The 20,461-nt window shown below is 36.7% G+C and overlaps 1 protein-coding gene across 1 annotated transcript in view; it reads left to right on the top strand.

The window, feature by feature from the left end:
* SNX4 (sorting nexin 4) overlaps nt 1-20,461 on the top strand; it is an 87,556-nt gene that overhangs the window by 16,654 nt on the left and 50,441 nt on the right. The window contains exons 2-6 of the mRNA XM_069064976.1: nt 6,061-6,182; nt 8,876-9,011; nt 9,394-9,543; nt 9,954-10,001; nt 14,961-15,016. Coding sequence (XP_068921077.1) covers nt 6,061-6,182; nt 8,876-9,011; nt 9,394-9,543; nt 9,954-10,001; nt 14,961-15,016 — 512 coding nt within the window. The remainder of the gene's footprint in view (nt 1-6,060; nt 6,183-8,875; nt 9,012-9,393; nt 9,544-9,953; nt 10,002-14,960; nt 15,017-20,461) is intronic.

Raw genomic sequence — 20,461 nt, 5'->3', positions numbered from 1 at the left:
GCCTTCACATACTGCCTCAAACACTAGCTATATGACCCTGGGCAAGTCACTTAACCTCTGTATAGCTCAGTTTCCTCAACTGTAAGATGGGGGTAATCATAGCACCTACCTACCTCTCAGGGCTGTTGTGAGGATCAAGTGAGATAGTATTTGTAAAATACTTAGCATAGTACCAGGCATGAATTAGGTCCTATATAAATACTCCTTTTTTCTTCCTCTCCTCCCCTAAATGCTTAGTTATGGAGTTGAGGATACAAATAAATAAGCATGATTGTGTCTGTGCTTAAGGAAGTCACATTATAATGGGAGAGATAACAGATGAGGTTTTTGCAACAAGTCAGATAAAAAGGTTTTGCCAATGGTCTTTAGGGTTCAGTGGCAAAGCATATGGTAATACATCTTTCTTTACTGTCACTTACATTAATAAAAGTATCTTGGGCTCTAATATTGAACTGTTTGACAGTGCTGAGGACTTTGGTGATGAAAACTTTCTTTTGGGGGTCTTGAGTAACTATAGCTGCCGAGGAGGTTGGGGTTGCAGTGTCTGCTTGTTTTTTATCCTTCATTTTTGAAGAGGACCAATGCTTGTGAGTAGCAGTTGGTGTTGGTGATAGTGGGAGAGAGCAAACCCCCCCTCACAAGGATTGTTCCCTTGGATAATAGCTTTTGGGTCTGGGCTGATGGTCTGAGGGTGGTGCCATTCACAAGGCTCTGGATTTACCTGTAAGTGACAGTTTACTTGGTGATGGCAGGGATGGCAGATTCCTTCTCCACAAGGGCTACTCCTTTCAGTGTTATTTTTGTGGGGCCTGGCTAGAAGGAGTGTTGGTGGTCTGGGGTGGGGGGGGGGGCAGAGACAGTCACTAATTTCCTATACTCTTAGCCTCAAGATTATTTCCTCAAGTTTACAAAGTTCACAACAGGATGCTGACAGTGAAAATAGAAAGAAGATAACAGATTTAAGAGATTTTGGAGGGTGAATCAACAGGATTTGGCAACTAGTTGGTTATTTCTTTTCATCCCTTATATCCAAAGATAATTGATATTTTGAACATGGACGACCAGGAGAATGTGGTTGAGAAGTAAACGGGTGGTGAGCTAGAGGGCATTGTAGATAGATCTTCAGAAGTTTGGCAATGAAAGTGGATAGAGAAATGGAATAGGTAGGAGCTTGAGAGGTTAGCAGGATCCATGTAAGATTGGGGTGTGGGGCTAGGATAGAACCCTGAGTATGTTCCCTCTTTGTCTCATAACCTCTTGATATCATCCTTTATTCTCTTTTCCAAGACCAACCCATCAACATGGCACTTTGATCCTATCCCCTTTCATCTTCTACAGCAGTTTGTCTTCACGTTCTCTTTCTTTCCCTCACCATATATATTCTTCCTTTCTCAGTCAGTCTCTTTGATAGGCTTTATACTCTGACACTCTTCTAAACTTTCTGTGATCTTGTATCTAATCTCACTTAACTGAAATCGACTTTTTTGTTTTTAGTTGCACAATATGATGGTCTTTTCTCAGTCTTCATCTTTCTTGACTTCTTTGTAGCATTTAACACTGTTGGTCACCCTCTTCTAGGTACTCTTTCCTCCCTAGGTCTTCATAATTGCTCTATATTAGTTCTTTTCCTACTTGTCAGACTTCTTCCCATCCACTGCAGTATAACTCCTCTCTTCATTCTCTAATGGTGGCCTCATTAGCTTAACATTGGTTGGTTTAATTACCTTTTCTATATTGATGATTTCCAGATTTATATTTCTAATGCTTATGTCTCCCGAGCTCCATATCCACAGCACCAGCTGTCTATTGGACATTTTGGAGTGGAATTCCCATTGTCATCTTAAACTCAACACATCCAAAACTAAATGCATTATCTTTCCCTCAAAATTTACCTTTCTTTTGAACTTGCTTTTTTCTGTTCAGAACACTACCATTCCTAAGTTTTCAGCTTCGGTGCAATCCTTGACTTTTTACTCTCACAAACCCCAGATTTCCCTTCAGTTGCCAAATGTCCTTTCTTTCTCAATGTCATTTCTGTTCCTTTTTCTCTACTTACTTGGGCACCACTCTTACTTTAGGCCCTTTTTACCTTTCACTCAGACCAGTGGTATCCAAAATGTTTTGATTGCTCACTCATATTTGCTTATTTTTAAATTCATATACTAATAATCATGTACATTATAAAACTTTTACAAAAACCAAAAAACTTTAAAGGATGAGGTAACGGTTATTATTAGTATTACCTATTTCAACATTTGTTCCTAGTGTCAATTCAGAGCCAGTGGAGTTTTGAGGTAGAACAGTGATGTGGTTAGACTTTCACTTTAGGAAGAAAACACTGCCGGCTTTGTGGAAGATGGATGGATTAGAAAGGAGAGAGCTATTTTGAGCTAGGGAGTCCAATTAAGAGACTGTTTCAGTAATCCAGGTGAAGTAATGAGGAACTCGTGGATTTTTAAGTAGTGAGAAAAGGAAAGATGTCATAGAGGTAGAAATGCCAAGATTTGGTAAATTATAGAATAGGTAGGGGTAAGGGAGAGTCAGGAGTCAAGGATAATAACAGGATCGAGGATGTAAAAGCTGGGAGATTAAAGGAATGATCATGCCCTCCCATCAGAAGACCGACACAGAGCCCACCCGCTCAATGGTGCCAGCTGTAGCCATGAGGTGACCTGAAGGGAAAGGTAGAGAGATGATGAATTTTGCCTGTTATAGGTGCCTGGGGCCTAGTTAGATTAGAGCTAGAGGCCAGTGGTGGAAGAGAACAAAATGAGGGAGCATTGGTGATGGCATATGTGGGCGGGTGTAGTTGTATTGGAGACAAACGCATGATTGGCCCTCACTTTGAGATTGGTTTGCAGCCCATCTTGCTCTGGAGAACACAGCCCTAGGCAATTTTCATAATCTCCTAATGGGTCTTCCTATCTCAGGTCTCTTTCCCTCTGCAATCCTTCCTTCACATTGTTGCCAGATTGACTGTCCTAAAATGCAAGACTGACCATGTCACTCCCTTACTTAGTAAATTCTAATGGATACCTCCCACTAGTGGCTTCCCAGAACCCATCTTGGACAGCTGGGGGGCCAGAAGATCTGCCACTGTTGGAGGGGGAGGAAGTCCTCCTTCCTTTATTTCTGATGGTTTGGATAAGATGGGAATTACCAACTCTAATTCTTCAGGTGACATGGAGGTTTCCTAGGCCTTACCATTTGGCCTTTCACTGCCTCCTGGCCCTACCTCTATTTCCTGAATACTCCTTGGCCTCATCAGATCCAATATCTCACCCTTAGGACTTCAGGGCTTTTCCATCTGCCTTGCCAGTAAACTTTCTTTTATGTATTGTCTCTACCAGTTGTGAACTCTTTTGAGAGGAAGGACTATCTAGTTTTTCTGTTTTTATTCCTAGGGTTAAGTATAATGTTTGGCACATAATGCACACTTCATAAATTCATTTTCTTTCATTCATTCATTGATCACTTTCAGGATCAAATATACTCCTGTTAGGTATTTCAAGTCTTTCACTTCCTTAACCCACATACCTTTCTAGCCTTGTTGAACATTACTGTTCTCCACAGATGCTGTGGTCCAGCCAAACTGGCCATCTTGTGGTTCCTCCTATGTGATACTGCATCTCCCACTGCTGTGCCTTTTATCCTTCCTGCTGGCAACGAGATAAGCAGAGGTTCTAGTCAGAAGGGCCAAGGGTGTTGATGAGTACCAGGTGTAGTCAGTCTTACAGGATAATGAAGTTTCCTAATGATGAGTTTCCCAGGGAAGGAAGATGTGTTGGAGAGTTCCAAGCAAGATACAGTGAGTTGGCTGAATTTGGACTCACCAGTTACAACAGTTTAGCCCCAGGGCAGAAGTTCAGAATGGGGAGAGCAGATGACAGCATGCCTAGAGTAGATGCAATGACTGTTAACTGTTGCAGCACAATCTGCAAAAACTTACTGGAATTTAAGACTGTCCTGATTGTTAAGCTGTTTGCAGGGAAGAGGGTTAAGCTGTTTGCAGGGAAGAGGGAGAAACCTCTCTTTCTGGTGAATATGGTTTTTATCTAAACTTTTTGTGAGTCCCCATTTTTGTTGTAGTTGTGAGGAAAGATAAATTGCTTTAATGAATTGAAAATTGATAACTATAAGAATCTTATCATTTGTAAATACTCTGTAACAAATCTTACCAACTTTGATTAGGACAAGGAAGACATATAAATTTCTATGTATATTTTCATACCAATAAAGAGGATTTCTAATTTTGGTCAGTGATTTGTGGTGAGGGATGGCTCACAATAGGTTCAGCAGAACTCTGATCTTTATCTAAGATCATAAAGCCTTCGATTCAGTCTGGAAAGAATTCAATAGGCCCAAGCCAAGTTGGGAGTCAGAGTTGTAAAAGTTTATTGTACATTTTACAGTGGGCAAGGGTCCTTAGGGGACCTGCAAGCTTATTGTTAGGCTGTACAGCGGGCAAGAGTCCTTTAGGGGACCTGCAAGCTTAAAGAAGACACAGGCATAGCTTTTAAAGAGTTAAGGCTATTCATTAGATGTCAATTATGCTGACCAGGTGAGAAGAGGGTGGGATTAGGGAGGAGTTAAGGTGGGGCCAGTGTTTAAAGGAACATACATTTTTAATGTAACTGCGCAGGCTTATTGCTGATTATTTATTGAGAAAAAGCCCCAAGGGGGGGCTACCTGGAGGTGTGGTTTTAGGCTTGAAACGTCACTAAGTCAGAGAGCGGTCAAGGGCTGAGAAGTGCCCAGTCTGCCACCCATCAGTGTCATGTTTGACAAGATTGATGTCTGGGAACCAAGGCTAATGGAGACTCAGTGTGTGGATAATAGGCTAAGGAGTTAACCCAGAGATGGGGTCCTGAAGGATTCATTGAGGCAGCCAAGGAGTCAACCTAGAGATAGGGTATTGAAGGATTCATGGGGGCAGCGGGACACTATACAAGGGGGAGATAATAGTTGCCTAAGCTGGAATATTTATAGATACTTTTGTGAAGGATTGATAGGTGTAGCTTGTTAATTGTTCCAAGCATGATTTTACAAACTGGTTTTACAGACTGATGTTACAAAGTGGTATTACAAATTGATCTTACAAATATAGATCCCAAGCACCCCATCAATTTGAATAATTTAATTTTAGTAACTGAAAACATGGTAAGTGATAATTAGGTTTCAAAAAAACTTACTATATCCATTAATGATAGTAATATTGCCAGGTACATGTGTGTTCCTTCATTCCTGAAGAGGATCATAACATCAGGAAGATAATGACACAACTTTCAATTGAATTGGATTTAAGTGAGGGAGGGCTGTGGAAAGTCACTAGCCTCACTTTCCTCCAGAGCCATCTGGGTCTAGTGGCCAGATAAAGATCAGGAGGACTGGAGATGGCCTAGGATGTAGTAGGAGACCTCGACCTTTTTAAACTAAGGTCTTTCCCAGTTCTTCCTTTTGAGTCAGGCAAGGCCTATTCTGAGTAATTAGGCCTATTTAAGAAGTGAGTCCAGGGATGGCCCCTTTAATTAAAAGAAAATTTCAAACTGGGAGGAGAAGACCCTCAGGGTTGTTAGCCAAAGAGAAACAATTATTATTTACATTTACTCTGAGCCTATGGGGCCCCAAAATAATCATTAAGTGGTGCTTGGACCAGAACCTATTGTTGGCCAATCTGTGAGAGCCAGAGTGAATTTAAGGCATGGTCTTTAAGAAAGAAATCCAGCCAGTAAACCCCAAGATAACTTGGTAGGTTTCAGCCATCACATCACATCAATTTCCCTTCCTTTGGGCTGAACACCCTCATGTAAGGGCTTGTGGGGACTGTAGAGGAAAGAGGAAGGGAGGGGAGAAGATAATAGTTTATCAGCCAAAAACAGGACATAAGAAGAGTTAATCTTGTAAAAGATAAAACAAACTAGTCTGAAAGATTTATGTTTATAATCTGAAAGGTTTTATACTTAAGAGTCTCAAAAATGGTTTTACTATGTTCCTGTTATGTGTTTTTTTTTCCTTTGTTACCAATGTGAAAATTTTATTTTTCCCCTTGGTTTTGCTTAGATGACAGAAGGTAGCTTTTGGTCGAAGAAAATTGAAATTACTGTTTCAGAAGCAGAAAAAAGGACTGGAAGAAATGCCATGAACATGCAAGAAACTTACACAGCTTACCTCATTGAGACAAGGTGGGTTACAAAAGTTATAGCAAGTTTGTGCTCTTTTCGAAGTTAACAGAAAGGTATCTTTTTTAGTTATAATATTTCAATTAACTATTTGAATTTGTTTTTAATACTTTAGCATGTTTTTCAAAATGTTAGTGTTTTGTGGGGGAAGATTTTCTTTTTTTGTTTGTATAGAGTGGGTTATATGAGGACATAGAATCTTTTAGCATATACATTTTTGCTCAGATCTGGTTCCATTTGTATGTGAAAGTGTGCTAGGGTCATCAATTGGAGCATGGATTAGCATTACAAATAGGAGTCTTAAAGTGTGCCAGGTAGAAATTTGTAGGAACAAATAGAGATTGATTAGTTTTTAGGTTAGTTGTGACAAAAAAGTAAAAACTGAAGAAATAATGGAGAAAATCTCTAAGGCTTAAGCAGCTCAGCCTTTTTTAATTAATGTGTTTCCTGAAGGAAATAACAACACTTGAAGATTTATTCTTTTGGTGGTAGGAAGAGGCCCCTCTCAGAATGTTATTAAAGATTTTTTTTTTGGAACTTAGAACTCATTTTTTCTATAGTATTAATACAAAAGGTAAGGTAACCTACAAAGAGATTCAGCCTATGATATATAGTATTATGTTTAGAGGAGGAAGGGACCTGAGAGATGAAGAAACTCTCCCAAGGTCATACCAGCAGTAATTGTCAGTGCTGGAATTTGAATCCCAGTCCTCTGACTCCAGAGCTAGTGCTCTTTCCATTGTACCATACTGCCCCCTGCATACAGGTTTGACAGCATTTAAGTTGACAGGCTAACAGGAAAGAAATTCACTAGAAAAGCACTTGTAATATCTGTTAAGTAAAACCCAACACTGACCCTTGACTGCCCAGTAAGAAGGAAATACAGTGGTCTGAAGAATCATTTTTGTTCTCTCTTCAGTCTCAGCATGGTACAGGACATTTTGTTCATATTAATTTATATGTTGGATGTTAAGAAATAGTTTGGTACTTGTGTAAGACCTAAACACTTCCATGTTAACAGACATATTGAAGTTGTGATTTTCATCCAGGTTTTTTGATTTCTAAATCCAGCATTTTTTTTGAGAAAGTATGAGAATAAGGAAAGTGCCTAAAATAGCATGGAAGTAGGGAGGATATAGAGGATAGGAGCTTTCTCCACTTAGTAAGCTTTTGAAATTTGTTAGAAATTTTGTGCATGTACTGTGTTTCCAGATTAGGAGGGGGAAACACTTTAAGAAGGTTAATGATACCCTGTATAGGAAAAAAGCTAATTAATCCTCATCACTAAAGGTTAGCAGTGTTGTTTCAGTCTTACACATAGTCCAGTAAATGTAAAATGAATGAATAGCTACAGTAACTGATGAGGGGCTTGAGTGCCTGTGCTTGAACCCCAGTTCCAAAATCACATTGCTCCCTAGCCTTATATCTCCCTAGGTTCAAAACACTGTCTCAGGCAGTTTCTCCCCAGCTCAAGGGCAGCATGCACTAGCAAAATTCTTATTTTCTCTTCCTGATACAATAGCCAGCTGCACCTATAGAATTTAGTAGTTTGAACCAGCTGTGTACTGACTGAACTGGCTTTGTACTGGGTCATAAAGATATTTACTACTCACTAACCTATCATTTGTATCCTAGATTTAGTCATATGTATACTCCCTTAAGTTTATCTTGTCTAACAAGACATTGATTGATACGGGCAGCCTGAGTATTTCTCAGTCAGCCCTGACCATTAGTTAACTTAGTGACCCGTTCAGGCCTAAAATCACACCTCCCTATAGCCCCACCTTGGGTTGTTTCCCATTGAACTCTGGGTAAAATACCTGAACAGTAGATATTGAAAGTGCATGTTCCTTTAAGAACTGACCACTCCTTAACCACTCCCTAATCCCACCTATTTAGCATATTTGGCACATGTTTTACTATAGTTTATCCTATGTTAACTTTAACTGTAACCTTCTAAGGTTGCAGGTTCTCTAAGAACTCTTGCCTGCTCTATAGTGTAACAATAAATCTTTGCCACCTTGACTTAAAGAATGCTTGAGTCCATGGAAGAATGCTGATGCATCTGATGCTTAGATTAGGTTGAAATACCTCATTCTAATTTGTGGTGCCTTGACCTGGATATTGGATAAAGTTAGAATTGAACTTTGATCCTCTCTTTTGAAAGTTAATTTTAATACTTTACTAGAACTGTGTATTTTCATGGATTGGGTTTATTTGATTTGGGATTTTGAAATCCCAATTTGAAATGATCTTGGTTATTATTAAAGTCAATTATTTTTATTTTACTGTAGTGATAAAGATATCCATGGAAAAAACACTAGATAAATGAGCTTTTACTGTATTCTGAAATCTGTTCTTTTAGATTAACTGAGTTGTTTTTAAGGGTATTTTAAAATGTCTTTATTAAAGAGTCCTTATTAACTTTTTTTTGAGGTTTTCTCTGACATAAGTTCAGATAGGCTTTTTTTTTTAAAGCAATTGGGGTTAAGTAACTTGCTCAACATTACATGGCCAGTTATTTCTGGGTGTGGTGCTAAGTATCAGAGCCCGGATTTGATCCCAGGTCATCCTGACTCTGGGGCTGGTGTTCTTACTCACTTCGTCACCTGGCCGTCCCTCAGATAGGCTTTTTGTGCTAAGTTCTGAAGTTATCTTTTTTTTTTTTAACATTCGCTTTTTTATTTCCTTCCTAGATCAGTTGAACCAAGTGATGGCCAGAGTGTTCTTACAGACTCTCTTTGGAGACGGTATAGCGAATTTGAATTATTGAGAAACTATTTGTTGGTTTACTATCCACATATTGTTGTCCCACCTCTGCCTGAAAAGAGGGTAAGAAGTTAATAGTTTTTTGTTTCTGCAGCACTATTTCCATTTAATTCTTTTTGATAGATTTTGTCTTGACACATTATCTAAAACCCTGGCATATTCTGAGTTGCTTTCCTTACAATGTACCATCCCCCCAAACAGTAAAGCAAGTGAGCATAAACGGGTGAGCTTGACTAACGGTAGTTTACCAATTACTAAAAGAAAGGGTACATGTTTACTTTAGAGGTTGGTGCTATTGTTGTCCAATGTTTTGACCTGAATTTTATTGATACTTAAAATGAACTTCATTTATATAGTTATGATAATGGTAGTGTATTCTTTTGGTTTTGCTTTTAATGTTTAGCTTTGAAGCTCTTCTTAATTAGTAATTGGTTTACTTACGTAGGCAGAATTCGTTTGGCATAAACTCTCTGCAGACAACATGGATCCTGATTTCGTGGAAAGACGAAGAATTGGTTTGGAAAACTTTCTTTTAAGAGTCGCTTCACATTCTGTCCTTTCTGAAGACAAAATCTTCTATTTGTTTTTAACACAGGTATTTTACATCACATTTAGTCCTTTTATTTTCTGGAGACATTTAGAAGCATCTTTGCTAGGTGATTTTTTTTTTTTAATGAGTATCCAGTATCATTATTTTTTTCTGAAACTTTTGAGTTCATTGAACTACTGAAGGTATTTACTGATATTGCCTAGCTAAATAGGAAATAGCTCAGTGTATCTTTTCTGATGTAGTCATTTAGAATATAAATCTATAAGAATTTGGGTCTTCCTCAAGAGTCTCTTTTGGATTCAGGATGGTGATAGAGTGTTTAATTTTTAAATCAAAGATTTCTCTTTTTACGACCTCTTCCTGGGAAGAAATTTAAGTATTAACACTGTGTATTTCTTGTTTCTTTTGTAATAATTTTGAAAACTAGAATATAATGTTTTGTTTTGTTTTTTTAGGAAAATAACTGGAAGGAGACAGTGAATGAAACAGGGTTCCAGCTAAAGGTAATAATTTGGGAATTAATTTTGTAACAAGGGAGATTTTATACCTAGCATTTTGGTAAAAATTTCAAAGTAACATCAACAAAGTTCTTTTCATATTTATGTATTCTAGTTTGTGTTAAGACTATATCTGGAATTTAGTCATATCAGGAAATAGTTGAAATAGCAGTGGGAGAATTTTTCTCACTACAATTCATTCTTTTAGTACATATTGACATTTTGTCTAACAATCTTGTCTTTAAAAAAAAATCTAATTATTAAAGTCCTGTGTATAACAAACTCTTCATTGAAGGTGAAAAAATTTTATAGTATGTAGTCTAGCCTTATATCCTCAGCAGGCTGCAAATAGGTCATCTTAGTCTCATTTCATCTGTCCTCTAGCACATTGCTGTTATTTTCTGTATATAAGGCAAGCTTAAAGAGGTGATTCCTAAAAACATCATTCTACATATTTTAAATAAGACTTTCTTGGTGACCTAGGCAAATTCAGACCTTGGGTTTTTCCATCTAGTCATTAGAATTTGTGTTTGGGATAGGGAGATGGTCCTACAGGCATTTTGGAACATGTTTTTAATGCAGCTTAGGTGGAGAGAGGTAAATAGCACAAGAACCCCAGTCTTTCCACATACATACACGTATTTGTACATACACACATATGTGTGTATTTGTATGTCTGTTTGCACGTTTCTAAAGAGAGATTTTAGGTTATCATTAGGGTCAGCCTGGGCTAGCAAGAAATTGAGGGATATTTTAATATTGGTGGCCTGATGCTAACTTTACTTCATTCTGGCCCTAAATTCACAATTATAGAAAATGAAGAAACACATTGTTTCACTGATTCCTATCATCTTCCTATCTTTTCAGTCTAGAAACTTTGCCTCCTGGTCATCTTGAGAATGCCTTACTTCATAGGTAGAACTAGTCTAAACCTGGTTATTATTCAAGAATAAAAATTTAAATGTGTTTTATTAGCTGATTTGATTAAATTTTAAAAAAAGACCTTATAATGTCAAGAGGTATAATGTTCATATATAGTAATAGTGTGTCAGAAATTTAGCAAAGTGATAAAGAAAAATTTATATGTAAATGATGTGATAATTCTACAGTATTTTCATTACTATGCTTTAATACCAACGCACATTTTAAAAAAAAAAAGGAATCTTGCCAACTTTATGCCATCAGTTTCTGGACTATCTTATGGAAATCATCTATGAGAATGCTGGAATAAGTACATTTTAATTGAGGGATGGATTTAAAGAAATCTTAAACTTTTAAAAATATGTTAATTTTGATAATTCTGTAGAAATATTTTTAATATGTCTGAGACTTAATAAAAAGGGTCATAAGTAAAAGGTTCTTTGTATACATTTATTTGCTTTTAAAAGTATTCTGTTAGTGATTCATCTAAGAAGTTAGTAGTCAGGATTTGATCCTAGCCAACTACCTATTACTAAGGTGTCGCAAAAATCCTATCAAAACATTTTTTTTTAATTTGTGTGTAAAATACATGTGAAATCTTGTAAATGTCAAATTCTATAAAAGGAGCAACTTTTTTGTTTTAAATAATTTAAGTATTGCATTTGATATTTAGGCAAGTCTTAGAGTGATAGTATAGTTTGAACTTTAAAAATATCTGGGAAAAGCAGCGCTAAATTTACTGCATAATTTGTAAAATTACTTTCTTAATGAGATTGTGACAAAGACTAAACAGACTCAAAAGATTGAGAAATATAAATATCTTGGTGTATTCCTGACTTTATTCTTGGTTGTTTTTATTTTAGCTCTCTTCTTCCCTCAGAAAAATGATAAATTTTTACTCTTTCAGAAAGCGCACCCTTTCTGAACACACCTATATTTGTATGTGTTAAAAGTAATCACTTATTAGGCAGCCTCAAAATCTTGAATGTGATCAAAAATTAAGAAGTAAGCAAAAGTGTAGTCAAAATAGAGACCATAAAGATAACATACTTTGCTCTTTGGGGTAGCCTCTTGAGCACTCTCTCAGACTCTCTTTGCTCATGTAAGCGTAGTGCTGAGAAGCTTACTAATCTGTTTAGTTAGTAATTAGAAGCAGCAAATTAGAAGTAAAATCAAGTAGGTACCTATAGAGGCAGGTATATGTGCAAAAGTGAGAAATGACAGCAAACAGCCTTGATTACGAGAGAAAAAAAAAAGGTATAAAAAGTAGATTATTAATTAAAATAATACAGGCAGGAGCCTTTTAGTATAGAGAGAATAGCCCTTCATACCTCAGTAGCCTTTGAGGTTCTAACTATATTTAAAAAGCCCAGCATATTCTTAAACCATTATGAGAGATTGTTATATTCATTATTCTCATTTTAAGAAACAGGTAACTACATACTACATTTAGAAAAATTTCCATCCAAAAAGGGTTAGAAATAAGGTTTTAAATATTTAAAGTACTGTGATGAGTGTGTTAGAGATGTTTCAGAGGCAAAGGAATGGGAGTAGATGGGGAGAGAGTAGGTAGAATGTATGAAATTAAGTCATTGTGTTTGATTTTTATATTTTATGTGATTTGCTTCAATAAAAGGCTCAGTAATTTGATAATGCCAAAGAATATTAGGTTCAAGAAAGATAGGGATAAGGATGGACCTGCTACGTAACTAGTAGAGGAGACCCCTTTGACCAATTCAGGTCAGCACTTTCTCTTAGTTTTAGAGAGTTAGCTAGAATCCTGAGAAAGTCAGATGACTTACACAGGGTCACACAGCCAGTCAGTCTGTGTCAGAAGTAGAATTTGAACCTAGGTCTTCCTGGCTTTGAGGTCAGCTCTATCCACTATGTCACTATACAAATATCTACTATATTTTTCCCCACAATTTTTATTTATGGCTTATCTATCTTAGCTGCTACTTTGTATGAATATAGCATGATCTAGTGGGTGAGGGTTGGACAAGAGAATAGCCATTTTCCTGACATACCCTAACTCTCATTCTCAGGATGTCAGAGACAGTCAACCTCTCTTGGAGGATTCATGAAAATCTGGGTTCAAGACTTGCTTCGATATGTGTAACCACTGGCAAGTCACTTAACTTCTCGTTCTCTCTGGCAACTCTATAAAACTCTTAAGTTATAGACTGCTTGCCAGTCTGCTTTAGTGGACAGAGTTTCCACATTGGGAATTCTCTATGTTGATGAAGTCTTAGCCTCAGACATTCCCTTCCCCACTCCCACCCCCACCCCCAACAGAAAAGTTAAAGTGAATGTCTTTAGTGTCTGGACCTGTGAAGCCCTTTGGTTCTAATTGTGTATTTAGCTGCAGACCACAGGATAGTGCTAACTCTCTTAAATTTTTTAGTCTTTATTTGTAAGAGATTTTACATGCATTGATTCATTTGTTTTCACTTGTTACCAAATTGTGTGTATATGTATGTTGTCCGAGTTGCAACCTAACCATATTTGAGAGCCTCATCACCAGGCTAGCTACTGGGTGATTTTTTGGCAACAACTTTCAAAGTTCATCTCCAAGTGAAAGAGAGGTTGCAATATGTGTCATTGAAGGGAGTGTTCTTACCAACAAAATCATAGATTTTTGAAGTATTGAAGTAAGTCTTCCATTAAATTTCTGAGGTGAGGAAGGCCAGTTGAATAGTCTGATCTCAGAAAGAAGAAACCAGCAAAATCAATGAGAACCTGAGGATAATTTCTCTTCTTTTAACTCCCTTTGGTTTGGTTTTCTGGGAATCTCTGTAAATGAACATGTTTGTTACAGGGAGATGCTTTTCAAGAACACTGATAAGGCAGGGTTTAATTGGATAAAAATATGGTATTGGTAAATGTAGGTAATACCATTGCAGATTTTTCATGCCAGTTGTGATTTTTATAATTGCCTCTTAACAAATCTGTTGGCATTGCTGGGTAAACTAATTTTTTTAGTACTACTTATGATTCCTGCTTCTTCTGGAGGTACCATCGGAGTAGCAGCTTCTTTAAAAAAAGGTTTTGTTGATGCTTTTTATTTTTTTTTTGTCACAGTTATTTCTAGTTATTCATTCCCCCCTTCCTTGTAGCAAAGAAACAGATAAGTCAAAATAAAGAATGTGGTGACCAGGTCTGATCGTGTATATAATGCTCTGCCCAAGGAGTCTTCTGTATTGGAAGGTGTGTTTCATTATCCATTTTCTGAACCCATTATTAATTTTTCAACCATTAGAGTAACTTCTTTTTTTTTTTTGTAAGCAATCGGGGTTAAGTAACTTGCTCAAGGTTACACGGCCAGTTATTTCTGGGTGTGGTGCTAAGTCTCTGAGCCCGGATTTGATCCCCAGGTCATCCCGACACTGGAGCCGGTGCTCTTACTCGCTGAGCCACCTGGCCGCCCCCATTAAAGTAACTTCTTGTGAGAATTTATTGAGTGTAAATCTTTCAGTTAAAGAAACTAATTTGGAGGATTGGTTTTATGCATCTATTCTAACTATAGACAATTCATAATTTATGGTGCTTCATAGTATTTTATGTTTGTTAGAAAGAAATTTGTATCTTGATTTAAAAAAAAAATTTATTGGGTGTCTCATAGAGTTTGCTAGTGAGTATAGTTTTCATCCACTCCTCTATTTTCCTAAAATCCTGGAACTCAAAAATTAAAGAGCCTGACATCCTTTTGGTTTCTAATAAGCTACTTTGTCTTTGGCCTGTACTCTGTCATATCACCTGAGAATAACATAGAGCTCTTTTCCCAGTACTGTAATTTACTGGACCGCACCATTTCTTTGGTATTCACAAATACCTAGTTTATGCTCCTGTTTTTGTGGCGTTTCTGAAAAGCTTAATGACATCATTCTTTTCTTTGTGAGACTTGTTCACTTGTTCAAATGTATTTGACATTGTGATATAAAGAAAATTTTATTTTAGCATCTTAATTCTAGAAGGAAAGTAAAACTGTTTGATTTTATACCCTGAAATATAATTGTAATTGAGTTAACAAATTATTTTTTCCAGGCAGACTCCAGGTTAAAAGCTCTTAATGCAACATTCAGAGTGAAAAACCCAGACAAGTAAGGTTTTGTTTTGATAACAGTTACAATGTTGTTTTGAATTGTGCCTTTCCGAAACTTTAATTTTTTCATTTCTGAATGTATGCGCTTTATTTACCCAAGATTTTAAGTAGTGACTGAAGTCTGATAAGATTCTGTTTTTAAACCACTTTAAATCTGGCTTTGAAATTTGGACTTGATTCAATTTAAGGGTATGTTTGACTGATGGAAAATTTTTTAGAAAACCAAACTACACTTTCTCTTTTCAGTAGGCTTAAGTATGGTTGAAGGGATTTTTTTAAAATGGTGAGCAAAATAGCTTTCATTTTATTTAAAATGTTTCCTTAATTCCTGCTTTTCATCTAGATGGAATGTATTTTCTCCTTCAAAATGAATTGGGCCAGTTTTTTACTTTTAGTTTTCTGTTCTTAGACCCTGAGAGAATAGGGTTGAAAAGTTGTTAGGTAATAATATACTAGCACAAATTGATTCCATGTTGATTCTTTTATTGCATGAAAAGAGTATTTATTGAAGATTTCTGAAATGATAGGAATCACGTGTAAGTATGACTGTGTTAAAGGAAGCTGTTGAATTCAAGAATGGCTTTCTTATGGTATGAGGATTAGAGACTCTTCAAATTTTTGATCCTTTCCACTCTGAACTATGGCCTAATTCTGTTAGGCTTTTCTTTTGACTAGTCCCAGCACTGCTACTAGTGAAGACAACTGCTTTCTTCCTCAATTTTTTTATTTGTAAAATGAGAGGGTGTGGCAAGTACCCCAGTGTCCCCAGGGTTTGCTGCCAACACAGGTTCTTATATCTGCTTTGTTAAAGGAAAGCAACTCAAAATGGGTTAACAAGCTTACCTTAATTAGTCAAATATGTATTGTTTACCTAGTTCAGGGAAAAAAGGTCAGCACCCTGAACTTCAGAGTATACAGACAGAATTATCAAGACAGAAACAGTTCAAGTAGACAGATTTCCAGACTGTCCAACCATTACATCCATACCAAGTCAACATCTGGGTTTTTCAAAGCCAAGGGGGGCTCTCAACAAGGGCTTCCCAGAATCCAGATCAAATCACAGAACACTTCTCAAAGTGAGCCCCATAACAAAGCTACACATCAGGGCTTATATAGCCTTCTCCTGTCTCAGAGAATGTAACAACCTTATTGACTCACTGCCCAATCAAAAAGTATCTACTGAAAAAACAAGCCTCCCACCGCAGGCTCTGGGTGCACTTTAGCCTAGGGGCAGGGAAGATCTTTAAATTTACATTCCCATTACTGAGGGTTGGAATTGATTAACTGTTTTGGGGGAGAAAAAATATGCTTTGTAGGGAGGTTTCTTTGGATGTTTGTTGAGAAGTGACTGTTGTATCAAAAAGTTGTGTTAATGCAGACAAATAAAACCAAATCCTGTACCACTTCAGAGCCACCTCTGTACCACAATGAGACAGTGATGTAGGGGTGTGTGTGTGTGTGTGTGTGTGTGTGTGTGTGTGTGTTATATTTGGCTACTCAAGATCATAACATAGGGGAAAGTTGTTTTTTGTTTTCCCTGGATTTTCTTGGTATACTTTTTTTTTTGGAGGGGCAGTTGGGTTAAGTGACTTGCCCAAGGTCACATGGCTAGTTTTTGTGTTAAGTGTCTGAGGGCAGATTTGAACTCAGATCCTCCTGACTCCAGGGTTGGTGCTTTATTCACTGCGCCACCTAGCTGCTCCTCTTGGTATAATTTTAAAGGTATCACTAATCCTGTAGTAGAAAGAGTGCTAGTTTTGGAATCTGAAGACTTGGGTATAATTACTGACTCTCCTTTTAAACCATGTGCCCTTGAGCAAGTCATTTAACCTCTTTGGACCTCAGTTTCCTCAACTATAAAATGAGAGCATTGGACTAGAAGAACTGAATGGTCTCTGACCTTCTAAAATCTATGATACTGGGAACTTATCTAAAACTTTCACAATATAAGTCCACTTAGTATTCTCAGTTATTATCACCTTATTGCCAAATATATGTTTTTGCTATTAAAAAATTTTCTTTAAAGAGGATACCTAACCAGATGATCTCAGCAGGTCCTTCTAGTTCAATTTTATCATACTTCCTTGTCAACTCAAAGAAGTTATTTGTTCTAAATGTGTTAAAGTTGAGAATGCTTTAGCCAGAGGTGAGGAATAAAGCTGTAGTAGCTATTAGAATGTTTTAAACTAATACTTCAGGAGAAGTTAGTCTGTGGTTTCTATATATGATTTCATAGTAACCCAATTTTACATGCTTAGATAAGCTTTCTTATACTTGATTTTATATAATGTAGTTATAGATATCTAAATATAAATCTTTATCAGTTTTCTGATTTTCAGTAAGTAATCAGGTTGGTTAGCATTTGAATATCAACTTTTGAAGTTTTGTAGTTAACTTGATTAATATTTTGTAGTTGACTTGGTCTTGTGAAAATGCTCTGATAGATTAACGATAATAAGTTGATCTCATTATAGGGGGAAAGTATAATTGTAGATGACTATAATTTTAAAATAAAAATAATCCATTGCCATTATCATCCTTAAAAAAAGTATTATAGGGGGAAAAAGCCTAGACTTAGTCGTACTTAAAATGTAAATTGCAAGATATTATTTCATCTCTGTCCATTAGCATTTTCATATATTTAAGAAACATTTCCTTCTAACTTAACCAGTTGTTTAAAATCAGCTTTGAATATTTATTAGAGTTTCTACATAAAACTAAGTATGATAGTAAGTAAAATGAAGAAAAGACATGTCATAGTGTTGATATTTAAAATATTTAAAGGAGGAGGAAGCACAGATAAGTGGTGCAGTGGATAGAGAGGTGGTCCTGGAGTCAGGGAGACTCATTTTCCTGAGTTCACATCCAGTCTCAAACACTTAGTAGCTGTGTGACCCTGGGCAAGTCTCTTCACCCTATTTGTCTCAGTTTCCTCATCTATAAAATGAACTGGAGAAGGACATGGCAAACCATTTTATTATCTTTGCCAAGAAGACCCCAAATGGGGTCATGAAGAGTCAAACACAACTGAAAAATGATTGAAAAAGGGCATGAGGACTAGCAAAGAAATTATAAGGGAAACAATATTGGGGAGATGGGAAATAAAGCCACCAAACATAAGCTGCCCCGGCAGCCTGCTGTCTGTGACCTTCTTTCTCTGTATTTTAGGTTTCCCTAGAGATCATGAGATTAGGGCCATTTGACTTCTTGTTCCTCTCTTTCAATATTGTCATTAGCAAGTGACTAAATTGCAACATTATTTTACTTAAATATGAGGAAATCTTGGTTTAGAAATTGTATACTATAGGAAAGTTTTAGATATTACAGTTAATTAAATCTGATACTATACATTCTCAACTTTTTACTTCCATATAGCTAACTTATTCCTTTAGCCCCAGCCCTTGGAAGGTTACTTGATTCTTTGTTGATCACCAGGTCCCTCTCTTGGGCTCAAGAGGAAACAGCCACTGAAATACCAGTTTAATAGTTTTAATCTCCCTTGTATTCTAGCAAGGCTTTGTCTTATTCTTCTAAATTCTTTCTGACTGCCTGAATAATTTTACTCAAGTCTTTGTCCCTGACTTTCTGGCCTTTACCTGTGGCTGTTCTCTGTAGCTTCTATAAACTGATGCTTCCTTTTCTCTCATTTTCCAAAACAGCCTCCTACCTAAACTTGCCTCCTTACCATTCAAGTTCTTTTCCTGGTCTCAGAATACCTTTATCAGCATTATCCTCTCCTTTTTTTAATATTCGCTTTCTTAGAGATCTGTATTTACATCTCAGTTCATGTTCCTTATGCTATAATATACTTACATCTGTTGTAATCTAAGGAGATACTGTATTACAATCTGCCTTCTCAATTCCAAGCAGTATATAGAGGCTAATTTTGTTTATTCTTTTAATTTCATTGAGTCCTGGGTGGCTTCCCCATTTAAGTCTGCAGGCATTGCCAGTTTTATTGACCGAGAAGAGAAGTACCTGACTTAAAGAATTCTGGTCCTATTCTGTCTCTTACATGTTGACTTCGCAGCCTATAGATTTGTCAGTTCCTCTCTAATTATGACTCCTGTAGGAGGAGGAATAAAAACTTTCTCCTCCTCCCTCACATTCATTAGCCACCTGTTATCTCAGTTTAAACTCATTATGTATCAAACATTTAAATTCTCTTGGTATTCTATAAGCAACTATGATGTAAAAACATTTCAGAATTTTTAAACTCAGAAATTTTGTTAAAGTACAGTGGATTCTTGGCTGGCATTGGAAGAGAAGGAATCCAGAGCAAGAAATCTATCTAATCTACTGTGAAGAAGGCTTGAAAGGCCTAATCTTGCCTAATTCCTAGATTCAAGGCTGTGCTGAAGGTTCTGTTTATTCATAGTCAGTAGACCCAGAGTGAGGCTTAGAGGGCTGTTTGCCTCTTGATACTCAGCCTAGATAAATAGGAAGTCATAAGCAGTGAGAAACCTAGCTGGCAGCAGGCAAAAAAAAAAAAAGCAGCCTTTAGATCTCTCATGCAAAGTTGCTTGAGATAATACATTTTCTCCTGTTCCATGTAGGATGCTGCAAGGAAGTGAGGTCATTCTGAGGATGTGTTCTTTAATCATGGCCACCCACTTTTGTAAGCCCTGTGGCCCCTCACTTGGTTCTCAAAAGGTTTATTGACTGAAAAATGATATAAGATGAAAAGGGGAGGTGGAGAAATACTGAGTTTTAGATTGCCTCTACTCTATGACATGCTATGCATTAATAAGCATTGCTCATATTCTCAGTCCTACTTGCTTCCTCTCTTCTTATGTACTATATTCCATTGAAACTTTGAATTGTAAATGAGATATACCTTTGATGACTATACATGTGGGGTATTAAGATGGTAAAAGGTATCCTAGAGAGTCTAAAAGCACTTTCAAAATTTTTGGTTCTTTGTTTTTAAATTACTAACCTTCACTAACAGTTAGTTTATCATTAACCTTCATACTGACTTTCCCTACTTATTAGCCTTAGACCATATACAGAGCTTACCAAAAGTCCCTGTCTTTTAAGAGAGAGAGAGGCCTCAGTTGAAAGAACATTGCCTTTGGAATTAGAACTGGCTTTGTGTCCTAGCTTTAACACTTACTAGCTGTGTAATCCCAGGCAAGTCAGACTTACTTCTATCTGTTCCTCCATTTCTTCCTTTGTAAAATGAGGGGAGGGTGCTAAATAATCTTTAAGGTTTTGCCCTGTTTAGAGAGGGAAGTAATTGAAAATTTTCATATGGAATTTGTTGTTGAATGACTACGTTCAAAAAAGTTCCCTTAAAAAATTCTTGAGACAAGTCTCTTTTTCCCTATTTAATTCCAAGATGATTTTTATCTGAAAAAACCTCACCACACAATAAAGTTTTGTAACATGACTTGCTCCTAATCTTATTTTGAAAATGTCAAATGAATAAGCATGTGTTGTG

The sequence above is a fragment of the Petaurus breviceps genome, unplaced genomic scaffold (assembly GCF_028583685.1).
Source record: "Petaurus breviceps papuanus isolate PSGF00001 unplaced genomic scaffold, PetGlider_PUasm1.0 90654, whole genome shotgun sequence".
NCBI classification, from domain to species: Eukaryota; Metazoa; Chordata; class Mammalia; order Diprotodontia; family Petauridae; genus Petaurus; species Petaurus breviceps.
This window is presented reverse-complemented; position numbering and strand designations above follow the sequence as displayed.